At 35.9% G+C, this 14,731-nt stretch overlaps 1 protein-coding gene across 9 annotated transcripts in view; it reads left to right on the top strand.

Annotated features, from left to right (window-relative positions):
• The window catches only part of RALYL (RALY RNA binding protein like), a 704,475-nt gene extending 698,688 nt beyond the window's left edge, over positions 1 to 5,787 (top strand). For 4 of the 9 annotated variants that reach the window (XM_027064306.2, XM_027064304.2, XM_027064303.2 and 1 more), the window contains exon 9: positions 3,290 to 5,550. In XM_027064306.2, coding sequence (XP_026920107.1) covers positions 3,290 to 3,307 — 18 coding nt within the window. In that variant the 3' untranslated portion in view covers positions 3,308 to 5,550. Of the gene's footprint in view, positions 1 to 3,289 lie in introns of all 9 variants that reach the window. The other 5 variants (XM_027064308.2, XM_027064302.2, XM_027064301.2 and 2 more) reach the window with 3 other exon arrangements.
• Positions 5,788 to 14,731: the final 8,944 nt, after the last annotated feature.

The following is a 14,731-nucleotide window of genomic DNA, read 5'->3' as shown; positions in this document are numbered from 1 at the left end:
GCTTTATGGCAAGGAAGTAAGACTTTAGTAAATTATTTTCAAACCTCCTTTTCTTCTTGCCAGGATAATTATTTTTATGTAATCATTCACAATCAAGAGGCAAAAGAAGGGGCAAGGAGAAATCATACTAGTGATAATGGAATATGCACAAAAAATCTGCAGGCTGTTTTTCTCTTCTTACAATGGATAGTTTCCAAACAACCACTCATTACCTCTTTTGAGACAAGCAGGATGGTGTAAGAATATACTAAATGAATGTTATCTGCCATGACTTAACCTGAAGAAACTCAACACATACACAGCTGCTGTGGCATTTTAGCATCTTGCATGTGTAATAAGAGTGATCTATGAAGGCCTCACAAGAAAGAGGGCAACTGCAATCATATAAATGAAAGAGCTTTAGTTCCTTCCTGAACACAAGTGTTATCAGTCAAAACCCAAAACCACTATGCCTTATGTTCACATGTCAGCATCATTCTACAGGTTAAACTTAATTTTATTTATTCACATATTCATTTTCACATTGATAATGGATCATTTTTGGTATGTGCATATAGAAAATGTATAAAACTTCCTTTTTTTAAGTTTATTTTTTGAGGCAAAGAGAATGTGTGCACAAGAGGGGTGAGGGTGCAGAGAGAGAGAGAATCTCTCTGTCAGCACAGAGCCCCCAATGTGGGGATCAAACTCACAAACCATGAGATCATGACCTGAGCCAAAGTCAGACACCTAACTGAATGAGCCTCCAAGGCACCCCAAACTTCTTTACAGCACACAACTCATGGCACACCTGCTTTGTACCATAAGTTCAAAACGTCGTGCTTTAAAGACTTACTGACTGTATGTACGAGAACACTGCTAGGAACTGCATGAAGAACACATTTGAGTAACATTTAATTTTTAAAAACACATGCATGTGTGATCAGTAAGCATATAGTATAGACTGGATGAGGAAGAAGAGGAGGAGGAGGAAAGGAAGAGGAAATGGGGCAGAAGAGCAAAAGAGAGAGAGAATCACAGTATCAAAATGTACTTAGCCCTTAAAGGATGTAAGTTTCAAATGCTTTGGATGAGAGACTAGACTATTAAGGGTACATATTTTGTTAATTCTTAGTCTTTTGATTTATGAAAGTTTTAAAATCAAAATTATTAGGCCTTTATTATTACAATCAAGTATAGCAAGGTTTACAAAGTACTGAAAGTCCTCTGAAAAATGATTGTTCCAGATTTCTTAATTAAATAGCATTCAGACACTGTAAATGGCATTTGTAAATTTAGTATATTTTATACAGTTTTTAAAATTCATTTGTGTAGTTTAACATATCTTTCTGAGAATGAAATAATTCTTAAAATATGATGAATTCAATGTATCGATACGGCCTAAGACTTTTCAATAACATGTACAAACTTTAGATTTGGTCATAAGATTTGAAATCATAAAATTGAAATCCTATATCTCAATTAATTTTTAATAGCATATTTAGAACTGAAACCACAGGACTGGCACACTAACAGGCTAAATTCTCTTACATAACACAAGTATTTGCAGTTCAAATATTCAAACATTTTTTTCTTAACACAAAAACATTAGTACTATGATTTCTACTCTTGCAAGTACTTTGGTTTAATTCTATATCTAACAAGAATTAAGATATGTACTCACTAAGGAAGAAAACATCCCAGTAAACTGAAATTACTCAGATGTGTATGTTTTTGAGAGTGACAAATGCATATTCATGAAGGAAGAGAAAATACCATACTAGTTCACTGATACTTTCAAACAAGGGACCTTGGCCAGGTGAGATCTGGAGCAACAGACATCCAGAGCAATTGTCACCACCCCAACTGCCATTCTCAGTCTTTTTCATAATCTCTGTATTGTATAGGCTTCAAAATTTTAATGAAAGTTCAAGTTACCTAACCTCTGGGTATTCGTAGGATTCAGCAACTGTTGGGAAAGGCAGCCTGTGCCTATGGTCTTTCAATACCCATTCCACCACATAAGAACATGCCTTGGGCTTTCAGTACTTCCTTACCAAGAAACAGAGAGCCACAAAGCCTGTCAGTTTTATCACTTGTATGAAAATATCTTTCCTGGTTCAAATTCAAGGAGTGTTTCTGTATTCTGCTTAAATGTGTATGTTAATGATTGTCACACACAACTTTCAGTATTTCAGCCTCCAAGGGGTAGAGTTCAGGGCCCTCTTACTGCAGCCAGGAAGAGTTATGTATAGGCCAGTTGTCCTGAATCAGCTGCCTTGGGGACTCGCCAGCCATGAGGGACCAAAGCACACTACTGGAACTGGAAAACATTGCTCCACCCAATGCTGACTGTGTTTTGTTTTCTTCACCAACTCTGATACCAAAATACAATGGACAAAAATGCTTGGAGTCCTTCGCTGAGATTGATTACTGGTGGGTGGTATTTGCTCCCCCAGGACTGACAACTGACACACAGTGTTTTTCTCAACAGCAACTCCCATCCAAATTGATACCTTGATTTGCCTGTCTTTGTCTCTTAAAACATATATACAGATTTTCCATCTAACTGCAAAAACTTTGAGGTTGATGGGATAATAAGTATAATTATATTTTCTATCTAAATATAAACCTTCAGCTTGATAGGATTCTAAGACAAATGCATGCCTTTTCCCGCTACTGAAATCTTGCATTATTTTATCTTCGTATTCATATGCAATTTCTCAATTCAATTCTTCTACCAATTAAATTTTGGCTCTTATGTGGTGTTTCTGGCTCATGGCTGTACGATGGGTCTTTCACTGCCCTTCTTGCATCTAGCTTTCTTCTCTTATAACCAAGATTGTGTATCTCAGATCAGAAATCTGTATTGCTTTTTCTCTTTTCCCGGGTGCATAAGGCTTGGGACCACACTGTTCAAAGCCTGTTACAGGGGAAGTGTCCCATGGTCACTCTGGTGAGGAGCCGCAAAAATGCAAAAGCAACTCAGATCTCTTCCCCTAGCCTAGACTTCAAGTGGCTGCCCTCTGACCTGGTCAAGGGCTCTGGTTGGAAGATAATTGCTGATCTCGGGCAATAATAAATGGACTGGATCTTTAAAACTCATAACATATTGTAAATGTAAATAATTTTAGCATTGCCTCCCACAAAGGATCCAAGAACCTAAAGTTCTCAAAAGTGTTTTTCCTAAACATCTAGATCTTTTATCATTTCCTGATTTCACCTGAGAACCTAACTTATATATATGTATGCTATCAACAACGAAGCATATATCTCAATATTTTAAAATACTTTTTTTTTCTTTTCCCAGTTTCTACAGATAAAGTGATCTGAAGTAATGAATGATGCCACGAGAACAGAAAAGAGAAACTGTGACAACCCCCAGAAATGTGAAAGGAGGTTTCTTACTGGATTGCAGCTTCTTTGGTTCAATTTATTTAAAAAAAAAAACCCAAATAAATAAAATGGACAGTATTGTTCAATTTTAGAAATTCCACTTCTTCTATGTTCTAAGCTATATAATTGTCAGGTTTTTATGGTTTAGATTGTAAATGTGTTTTCCCCTTTGCTAATTATGTTGTGTTTTTTTTTAAGTCTTTTAAAGTCTTAAAATGTGAAGGACATTTATGAACGGTAAGGGAGACACTGTATACAAATGTATATTTGTAAAAGCTATTTTTATGATTAGCATGTTTTACTGTTGATCATATATAAAGTCAGGTGATATTGCAATTCTATGTTTAAAGCTTATTTCCAACAATGTCATGTAAGAAAAGATACATCGTAAGCTAGTTTTTATAATTTATTTTTAATTTATAGTTTAAAGTACTTTAGATCATAATGATAAAATACTTGAAAAGGTTATATTTCTGCCCTCCATAAGCACCGTTTTTATTAATAAAGAATGCAAGTATTTCAGTGATTCAATAGTGAAAGGACTGTTGCTTTGATGTGTGATTAAATTGAGCATTCTCTACTCAACTGAAATGATCCAATTGTTACCCAGTACTTCAGTGTGAGTAGGAGATCCCTTGGACAGGTTAGTGCCAATACAGGTGAAAACTATATTGGCAAGGAAAGATTGTCTTGTTTTTGGCTCCCAAAAGTTTAAATAGTGCACATATCACTTCATTGCATCTCCTATTACTAGGAACGCTCCATTCCCAAGCATTGCAAGTGTTTTCCAGATGCTCTTTGCTGTTGTCTTGTGCTGTGGAAATGGAAGAAACCATCTTCACAGACTGTAGGAGAATTCAGCATATAATTTCTTAATAAATACTGTTTCTTTTAAAACAAAGTTGGTGTGTATCTTTCCTTTGGGGTGCACTTAGTTTTAATACTCAGTTTGACTTTTTATGTCCCTGCAGTGCCATAAAGTTAGTGCAATAATGAAAGTGACATGACTTTACTAATATGTGTGTTATATGTTTTAAATACCCATGCTTTTCATGGAGTGACTGGTATTCTAGAACACATTAATTTGCCATGTAATAGAAAGTCAGAGGGCCCTCAATTCTTGACAGAAGTCACATCCTTGTTTACATTTCTAGAAGGAATTTTTTTTTCACTCAAACATGGAATTTTAGGAAAATATTTCAGGATAGAAAGCAAAGCTACCCCAGAGGCATTTGTGCTGTCAGACAAGCGCACTGCGAATGACTGGAAGCTCCTCATTAAAAGCAGAGAGACATGTACATGTAATGTCACCAAGGACACCTAGAGGAATTAAGGGCTCCTTTTTTCAAAGAAACTAAAATCTAAAATCACCTGGGTATGTTTTCTTATATTTGTATTTTAATTTATTTATGGTAATTTATCTACTTTCTTTATGTGTTTCAAATATAAGCTAATGAAAAATTATATAATCCCATCCTGCAAAAGTTATCTAAAACTAAAATTGTGAAAAAAAACAAAAAAAAATAAGTAAATAAAAAATAAAATTATGAAAGCAAAAATTAAAAATTTGCACACGACAACCTAGGATCTGGATCGGGAATGTACTTACCTTTCCTGGAAATGTGAAAATCACAATGTGGTATGCAGTTTTTTATTTTTATTTTTTTGTTTTTAGAGAAAGCAAGCAGGAGAGAGGGGCAGAGGGAGAGAGAAGGAGAATCCCAAGCAGACTCCACACTCAGCACAGAGCCCAACATGGGGCTCAATCCCACAACCTGGGATCATGACCTGAGCAGAGATGAAGAGTTGGCCACTCAACCAACTGAGCCACCTAGGCACCCCTGTGGTGCACTCTTTTTGGTGGCCATAATGAGTATTAGAGAATTTGCGACTGTTGCACTTGGATTCTGAAGCTGAATAGAAACTGTATACAGTTCCACAAGAGAATAAAATCAGCAGAATGATTTCTTGGTTTGCTGCCAAAGAGATGCATTTGCCTGGGATAGATAATCTGATGCCCAGTATTGCAGGCATTGTCTATTAAGAGAATCAACAGGTGAATTTGAGAAACATAACAGAATGCCATGGGGGAAGGGAAAGAAAAAAAAATAGTTACAAACAGAGAGGGAGGCAAACCATAAGAGACTTTTAAGAATTACAGAGCACAGAGGGTTGTGGGGGTGGGGAAAATGGGTGATGGGCATTGAGGAGGGCACTTGTTGGGATGAGCACGAGATGTCTTATGTAAGTGTTGAATCACGGGAATCTACTCCCAAAAGAGCACACTGTATACACTGTATGTTAGCTAACTTGACAATAAATTATATTAAAATAAATAGAATCCACATGTGGATATTTTTCTCATTTCCATTTATCTATCCTTAATGTTCAACAAACAGTGTAGCATTTATAATAGTCATTATCATAAATTGAGAGTATGTACCTTCACAGATGTTCATTAACTATTCTCAAAGTAAAATGAATAATTAAAATGTACAATTCTTTGTTACTGGCCGTAGTTTTCTCCACACAGGACTTGAAGTATGAAATCATAGATCTTTCTCTTTATTCATTACCCATTCCTGGCTTAAGAATTCCTTTTGATGACAAATATGGATAAAATATATACCAGATCAACAAAGTATAGATTATATGGGATTATAATCCCTGAAGATTTAGTGTAATAATTTAAAAGGGAGCTTCTAAGAGACGACAAAGGGAGTGTGGGCTTCTAACTCTAAATAACATCAGTTCCATTATAGAAATGCTAGGGGAAAGAAAAGAAGCATTACTCACTGCATTCAGCTCAAGAAAACTGTGGGGAAATAGGCCCACTGCTTGTGAAGTTAGGTCAACTAATCACTGGTGACAATGTGACACATTTTGCTTCCATCTTTTAAACAAAACTTCAAAGCAGAAATACACAACAAAATAAGTTGAGGTAGAAATGAAGCAGAAGATAAGAAGGAAACTATCTTAAACGAGTTAAAGTTCAGAAAACAGAAATCACATATGCAAATACCTATAAAGGCCTGATAAATATAAATGAAAGAAACAGGCAAGAAGCCACTCAGGATACATTAATTGCCACTGTGCTGATGAGAAGAGAGCCACTTCTTAGTTCCAGCAGGCTGCCTGATCCAGAAACATGGCCCTGGATTGGCCAGGTTTCCTGGTTTTTCAGGAGAAGGTAGACATCGAGAGTTTTAAATGGTATGTCCTATTTTTGTCTTGTTTTGTTTTAATATGAATCTGAAGGTCAATGAAACCATATCTGTGATTTATATCCAGGATTTAATAGTTGTAGAAGTTACAAAAATAAACTCACAAGGATGAATAACAACAAATTTAGGATTATCTGTAGTGAGAAAAAGAAGGGAGAATAGAATGGGGGTATTAAATAACATCTATAATATTTAATTTATTAGGAAATACATTTGAATCAAATATTTTGAATCAAGTAAATATCAAATGTTAAGGTTTGATAAAAGTATAAGTTACACTGGTACTTGTTATATTTTCTCTATGTCTTTTTGTACACTTAAAATATTCCACAATGAAAGTATGTGATTTATATCTCAATGTTTATACATGGGTAGATATAAATGTACATATATATTGATGATACAGAGATGTGAGTTGTATAAATAGCATATATAAAAGCAGAGATTTAGATCTTTGGATCCATCAGAAGTCTGCAAGTTTGTGATCTACCTTTTATAGAGATGTGCAGATTCCTAGAAAAGAGTATGACTTCGAGAAAGAAAGATGCACTACTCTAGCGTTTCAAAGGCATTTTGGGAGAGCAGGAATGTATAAGTGAATCTCTTATTTGTTGTTCAAAAGTCTTCCTATCAGCCCTTGAGATATTTAGAACCACTCTAGGGATCTAATTATGATTCAGGCAAGAATTTGGGGTACCTGAGCATGCAAAATAGTCCCCATGTTTATTCTGTTGCATCTGTAAGAATAAGGACTGCGCCTTCTCTACCTTTATATCGTGCACGCATGGTACCTTGTAGATAACAGGTTACTTCTCCATAAACGTTTGGAGAATTAAAAGAAATAGTGTGTGTTCTGGGTTTTTACCTTATTATAAAAAGTTTTAAAAGCTGTGATTTCTTAAGCAACCACAATATGCCGAGTTAACAGCTGTGTATGCATTATCACTGTGGCACACAGGAAAACTGAAAAATAGGTATTGTCAGCTCCAGTTTCCAAGTAAAGAGAGATCATTTATTCATTCATTGGTTCTGTATTTAGTACCAACTCTGCCAAATATTTTTACTGGCAATATGGGTCCAGCTGTAAATAATAAAGACTGAAATTCTTGCCCTTGAAAAGCTTATACTCTTCTGGGCAGGGGTGGGGGGGTAATGCCTCATAGGCCAATTGACAGGCAAATGTAAAGTATTGCAGATGATAATGATGATGAACACAGAGGAAAAGGCAAAGCAGGGAAGGAAAGAGGGTATTTTAAATAGGCTGATCAGGGAAGACTCCTTGGTAAGATGGTATTCAGGCAAAGGTGTGGAGTAGGTGAGGATGTGAGCCTTGTCACCTTTTATGGGAAAAATGTCCTGAGCATAGGGGACCGCAAGTAAATCCCCTGAAGTGGGAATGTACTTGGTGCATTTAGGAACAACTAGGAGGCCAGTATAGCCGGACTGGAATAAATGAGGAAAAGAAAAATAGATGAAGCCACAGAAATGCCAAGATTTCAGATCATAGAGCCTTACAAGTGATTCGGAGTTCACTGGTTTTATGCTGCATTAGATGGGAAAACAGCAGGAGATTGTGAGCTCAGGAATGATAGGGTCTAGCTCAAAGATTAGAAGAATCATTTGGGCTATTATGTCCTGAATAAACTATAAAGAAGAGAATCCAAAAATCCCTGCATTCCAGGTTGAGAAACAACTACGTGAGTTTGGTCTGAGAATAGCCCGGTATGAACGGAACAGAGAAACTTGCTCATCCACTCATCAAATATTTGTTGAGCCCTTACTCTGTTCTATAGTGACAATGGGCATGCAGTAGTGGACATAGACACATTTTTTTTTCTCATGGCACTTAATCTAGTGAACAATGTTAGGAAATAGCTGAATAAAGATATCAAGAATAAAAAAGTTTAGAAAGACATTACAAAATAAAAAGAACAGTTTATGCCAAAGTCCTTTTCCTTATAGCTCTGATGGAAGTGGTTCAAGGAGCACTTTTTAAATTACCCTTTCAACCAGCAGATATAAACAGCGTAAGTGCCTCAAAGGATAAAAGGACTTTTCTAGATCCTCAGGATATATCTGAAACCCTCAACCTTGGTGAAATTTACAAGTGTCAAGTCTCTATTTTATATAAAGGTAATCACTAATAGAATTAGAAACAGATTATGTACCCCATAAATCCTCAAAGGTAACAGAATCAAGCATTGTCTGCACCCCAAAAGAGAAAGAAGAAATAGACAGAAAGAATAGAACAAACAAAGGAAGGGGGACGGAGGGAGGCAGGGAAGGAGGAAGGAATGGAGGTAGGCAAGCAGCAACAGAAAGTGAAGCAAAGTATTTTTTTTAATGCCTAAACACAGAGTGATAAAATACCATTAAAAACAATAAATGAAGATATGTTAAACCAACATATTGAGTAGCAAAACAATCAAAATCTGTGATGTTGTCCTGAAGACAGCCGTAAGAAAAATAATATTAAGAAGTTAAAAATAAAGGGATAAACACCCCAGGAAACTTCAGGCTTAGAGGTTTTATACATGTAACCTATTAAATATTCAAAGAATAGTTCATTTCCTTGCCACGTAATCCACTTCAGAGCTCATAAAAAGACATGAATCTATACAACGCATTTTATGAAACTACCATGACTCTCACACAAAAACTTGACAAAAGAAGTAACCCCCAAAAGCTAATACAGATGACTCATTAATATAGATGTAAAAATCTGAAATAAATCAAAATATTAGCAAAAATTAAACAAAATATAAAATATGCCCCATGACCAAGTAGGGCTTTATGACAAAACACACACACGTACACATGTGCATGTGCATACATGCAAACACACACACACACACATATGCATCTTAATTTTTTTTTAATGCTTATTTACTTTTAAGACAGAGGGAGACAGAGCGTAAGCAGGGGAGGGGCAGACACAGAGGGAGACACAGAATCTGAAGCAGGCTCCAGCCTCTGAGCTGTCAGCACAGAGCCAGATGCGGGGCTTGAACTCACAAATGGCGAGATCATGACCTAGGCTGAAGTCACATGCTCAACCGACTGAGTCACCTAGGCGCCCCCACAAATATGCATCTTAAAACAACATTCTACTTCATACTGAAATTGAACTTGCATTAAAAATAAAAATACTGTCTATTTAAATTAATATTTCTTTTTTTTAATTTTTTTAAAATGTTTTTATTTATTTTTGCGACAGAGAGAGACAGAGCACGAGCAGGGGAGGGGCAGAGAGAGAGGGAGACACAGAATTGGAGGCAGGTTCCAGGCTCTGAGCTGTCAGCACAGAGCCTGATGCGGGGCTCGAACCCACAGACTGTGAGATCATGACCTGAGCCAAAGTCGGACGCTTAACCGACTGAGCCACCCAGGCGCCCCTTAAATTAATATTTCTAATTCATCCTAGAAGACAGAGCTAGTGCAATAAAGAAGAAATGTAAATGAATAGTGTGACCATTAGAAAGGATGAGAACATTTTTTTTTGTTTGGATAGGATGTAATTATCAGCCTCCTTGGCTGAAGAAAGTAGGAAGAAACCCTACTAGGCTCAAATATGAATTTTACAATTTTTAAAATCTCCAACAAAAGTAAAAACTTACATAACTTTGTAATATACAAATAATAACTGTGGAAATAGAATGAAAATGTTGCATTTTATAATGTTAAAATACTTGGGAATAAAATCAATAAGAAATATACAAAGCTATATAGCACACACCACAAAATTTTATTCATAGAATAAAAGGTATGAATATATGAATAGATATAAGATGTTCCTAGATGGTAAGTATGAAGTTATAAATAAACCAATTCTTTGTACATTAATTCAATATACATTTTCCCCTAAGCTTCAAAGCTCTCATCCATTCCTTTGGCTTTTAATGCCCTTTTATATGCTGATGGGTCCCAAAAGTATATTTACAGTCCTGACCTCTCTCTTTGTACAGCCAGCTTCTCACTGGACATTTTCACTTGGATGTCTCATAAGCCAAAACTTAACTCTTGTTTTTCCACCTAAAGTGAATCCTATTTCTAGAGTACCATCTCTGTCAGTGGCACATCTCCCTACTCATTTACTTAGCCAAGAAATCTAGGAGTCATTTTAGATTTCTTCTCTCTCAACTCCCATCCTCAATCTACCACATTTTGTTGTTTTTACCTCCAAATATACTCCGAATTCCTCTACTTTTCTCAAGTCTGTCTCCAATATTCCAGAAACCACTTCCTAATTTTTTCCCTTGTTTCTATTCTACCTGTAGCTGAAATCTAAATATCATCTTTTTAAAATGTCAGTATAAATTGCTACACCTTTATTTAAAAACTCAATACTATCTCAATGCCTAGAATAAATCCAAAGCCCTTGTCATTGCCCATGAAGCTCTAATGTCTGAGGTCACTTACCTCTTCTGTTTCTTCAATGCACTGAGCTCTGTTGTACTTTAGGGCTTTGCCTTTGCTAGTTCCTTGTCTAGAATGCTCTCCCTCCATCTCTTTGTAAAGCCAGCATGCACTTGCTCACCAGTTTCCAGGCTTAAGGGTAAATACCATTCTGATGCAGGTCTCCCCTTCCTTTGCCCTGACTCCATTAATCTTTACCAAAACATCTTGGTTGTATGTTTCATCGTACTTCCTGATTCATAATTTGTGTACCTGTTTATTGTTTTACATCCTGTCTTCTAGACTAAATGACAGGTCTTGAGAAGACCAGCATGTTAGTCTAGATTTTCATCATCCGACAACCAGCTCACGCCTTGCACATACTAGGAAAGCAATGATAATGTCAGTGAAACTTGTATTCTAATGGAACTCTTATTTATTCTAAATTCCACCTGGACCAATAACAAATCAAATTAAAAAAAAAAAAAACAAATACAGTTAATAATGAATAAAAGAATTTTGAAGGAAAGCAATGAAGAAAGAAAAACTTGCCATTGCATTACAATAACAATTAAACCAGAGTGTTAAGAAATCAAAGAGAAAGGGGTGCCTGGGTGGCTCAGTTGGTTATGCGTCCAACTCTGGATTTCAGCTCAGGTCATGCTCTCACTGTTCGTGAGTTTGAGTCCCACCTCAGGCTCTGTGCTGACAGTGCGGAGGCTGCTTGAGATTCTCTCTCTCTCCCTCTCTCTCTGACCCTCCCCCGCTCACTCATTCTCTCTCTCAAAATAAATAAACTAAAAAAAATGTTTTTAAAGAAAGCAAAATAAAAGAGAAGAAAAGAAAGAAAAAACAGCAGTTAACCTTTTTTAATGGATCACCCTGCTTATATATAAGAACTTAATATTTAGGGGCACCTGGGTAGCTCAGTCGGTTAAACCTTCAACTTTTGACTTTGGCTCAGGTCATAATCTCGTACTTCATGGGTTTGAGCCCCTGCGTCGGGCTCCATGCTGACAGTACAGAGCCTACTTGGGATTCTCTTGCTCGCTCACTCTCACTTTCATTCTCTCACTCTCTCTCTACCTCTCCCTACTCCTGCTCTCTCTCTCAAAATAAATAAATAAACATTTTTAAAAAGAACTTAAAATTTGGGCACGTGGGTGGCTCAGTCGGTTGAGACTTTGTCTCAGGTCATGATTTTGTGGTTCCTGGATTCGAGCCCTGCCTAGATTGATCATGATCTCAGAGTCATGAGTTCAGCTCCACATTGGGCTTGCTGCTTTCAGTGCAGAGCCCAGATCCTTGGTCCCCCTCTCTCTCCATCCTTCCCCTGCTTGCACTCTCTCTTTCAAAAATAAATAAACATTTAAAAAATAAAGACTGAAAGAAAGAACTTAATATTTAATGAAAGCATTTATTATATCAATAAAAATGGTACAATATTTAATAAATATATCTGGGACAATTATTTAGGCACTTTTAAAAATACGTAAACTGTAATACCACTCCTTGCATTACTCATCACAATAAATTAAATAGTTACTTTTAGAGTAAATATTTTAATCAATATTTTAGAGTCAATCTTTTTAAGATCTTCACTAACACTATACTATCCCTTATTTGGATGAAGAACGGTCTATGCATAAAAGCAATAAGAACTCACAAGAGAAAAGATTTTATTACAAAAAGATTAATGTCCTTAAGTTAATAATATCAAACAAACTATAAGAAGTTTTGAACATTAAAATTGATATCTTTAATTTAGAAACAGATTGAAATGCTAAGAAATGTCAAGCGCATCAATAGATACTTGGGAAAATGGCATAAATAGATAACTAACAAAACCTGACAATCTTTTCTTGAACATCAACTAGCTGGAGGCAAAGACCACGTTTCAATTCACCTGAGCACTGACTCCTTCTGGAAGAGGCTATGGCCTTGCTAATGATGTGTTTGGCTCAGAAACTAGGAGAGCTTGATATTTGTCAATACATTGACATTGTTAGGAACATTGACATGACAGGAACATTGTTAGTATAATTCTTTAGCAGTGGTGATATAATCCTGAGTATAATAGAAACTGGTGAAATAATAGTTCTGATTCTTTCATACCTTCGGAAAAACCCTACAATCATCACCCCATAGGAGATGAGGATTAATGAAAAAGCTGCATGGAGATACATCACATCTGCTTCTACTTTGTGTAACCATCTCTTTTCTGATAAATTCAGTATCCTTGGCCAGACTGGGACTTCATAGCAATGTGTTTGTGTCATCTCTTCTGACTAATGCATAACAAGTGCAATACTGCAATGACTAGCTAATAAACATAAGATTGCAAATTAAAGTAACATTGAGACTTTGTTTAACAACTGTAAAAATAACAAATATTAAAATATACTAACATTCAGTTGTGGTTAGCAGGCAGTGGGGGTTAAACTCTTAAATTCTTATATTTAAGCACTCCCACAGAATTCTAGTAGGAGTACTAACTGGGAAGTGTTTTGAGAATGAATTTGACAATCTATCTAAGTATGTTTCAAGAGCGTTCACAAATTGTGTAATCATTAAAATTATAATTATGTAGAATGTCTAATGACATTGTAGAAAATTTAGAATTAAAAAAGGATAGCAATTATATACACAAAATTATAAAAAAGTAACTAAGATGAAAATGTGGGATTATATATGATTTTTCTTCTATCTTTATACTTTCCTGCTCTTTGAATATATCAGTCAAGTCTTGTTAACTGGAAGATGGTACTGTTGTTTATAGAAATGGATGAATCAAGAAGAGATTAATAGATTTTTTTTAATTTTAGACATGTTGGATTTTAGAGCACATCAATACATCCAGTATGAAATTAACTAGCATGTGGATTAAATATCATGAAAGTGACCAGGACTGAAGGTGTTGTTTTGGAAGTCGTCTACAGAGACATCATAAAAAACTGAAGGAATGAACAAAACCTTCAATAATTTGGGAACAAAGACGGTGAAGGGGCTAACCTCCTGCAATTTTACTGGCAAGAATGGAGAAAGCAGAGGAATTGGGTGATTGAAATAGAAAGATATACCTATGGTGTCCCTCATGAATGTATTAGAAGTAGATGTTGGTTTCACTGAAACAAAAGCCTTTATATTTAACCCATAGATGGTCATTTTATGACACCAGTGCAATTGGAGTAAGGGACCTATCAGAAAGAATGATCAGCAGACTTTAACACCTTATTATAAATTGTTACAAGTATCCTAAACTTTTGAAATAAAGCCCTCTCAGGAATTAGGGACATAGCAATCAATGTTGCCCAATTAATATAGATAGCAAAGTACCACTTACCCATCAGCTCATACTCTTTCTTGGATGATGCATTTTTCACCAAACCTCAGTACCCAATTCCTACTTCCTAATTTCCCCTTGGAGCCCATTCAACACTCAGGGTAAGTCTTGGGCAGAAAAAGATCTTACACATTGGTATGCAGGGCTGAATTAAGGGGTCAAGACAATAAGGTGAAAATCAATAAAATGTGCTAACTTGATTTATTGAAAACGGAAGAAGGACAAAATTTTATTTACCATGACTTGTATTAGAAAGAGAACTGTCGGCAGTTAGAAGAATTACTACGATATGCCTCTTGGCTCATGTAATACCAGTAACAAAGGAGAGGGGGAGTTCTACAAATTCAGATCTTTTGTTTTTTGCAAGCAATATTTAAATGAGCGTTCAACCTCC

Source organism: Acinonyx jubatus, chromosome F2 (genome assembly GCF_027475565.1).
Source record: "Acinonyx jubatus isolate Ajub_Pintada_27869175 chromosome F2, VMU_Ajub_asm_v1.0, whole genome shotgun sequence".
In the NCBI taxonomy this organism is placed as follows: domain Eukaryota; kingdom Metazoa; phylum Chordata; class Mammalia; order Carnivora; family Felidae; genus Acinonyx; species Acinonyx jubatus.
The sequence above is the reverse complement of the archived record's forward strand: the minus strand, read 5'-3'. Positions and strand labels throughout refer to the sequence as shown.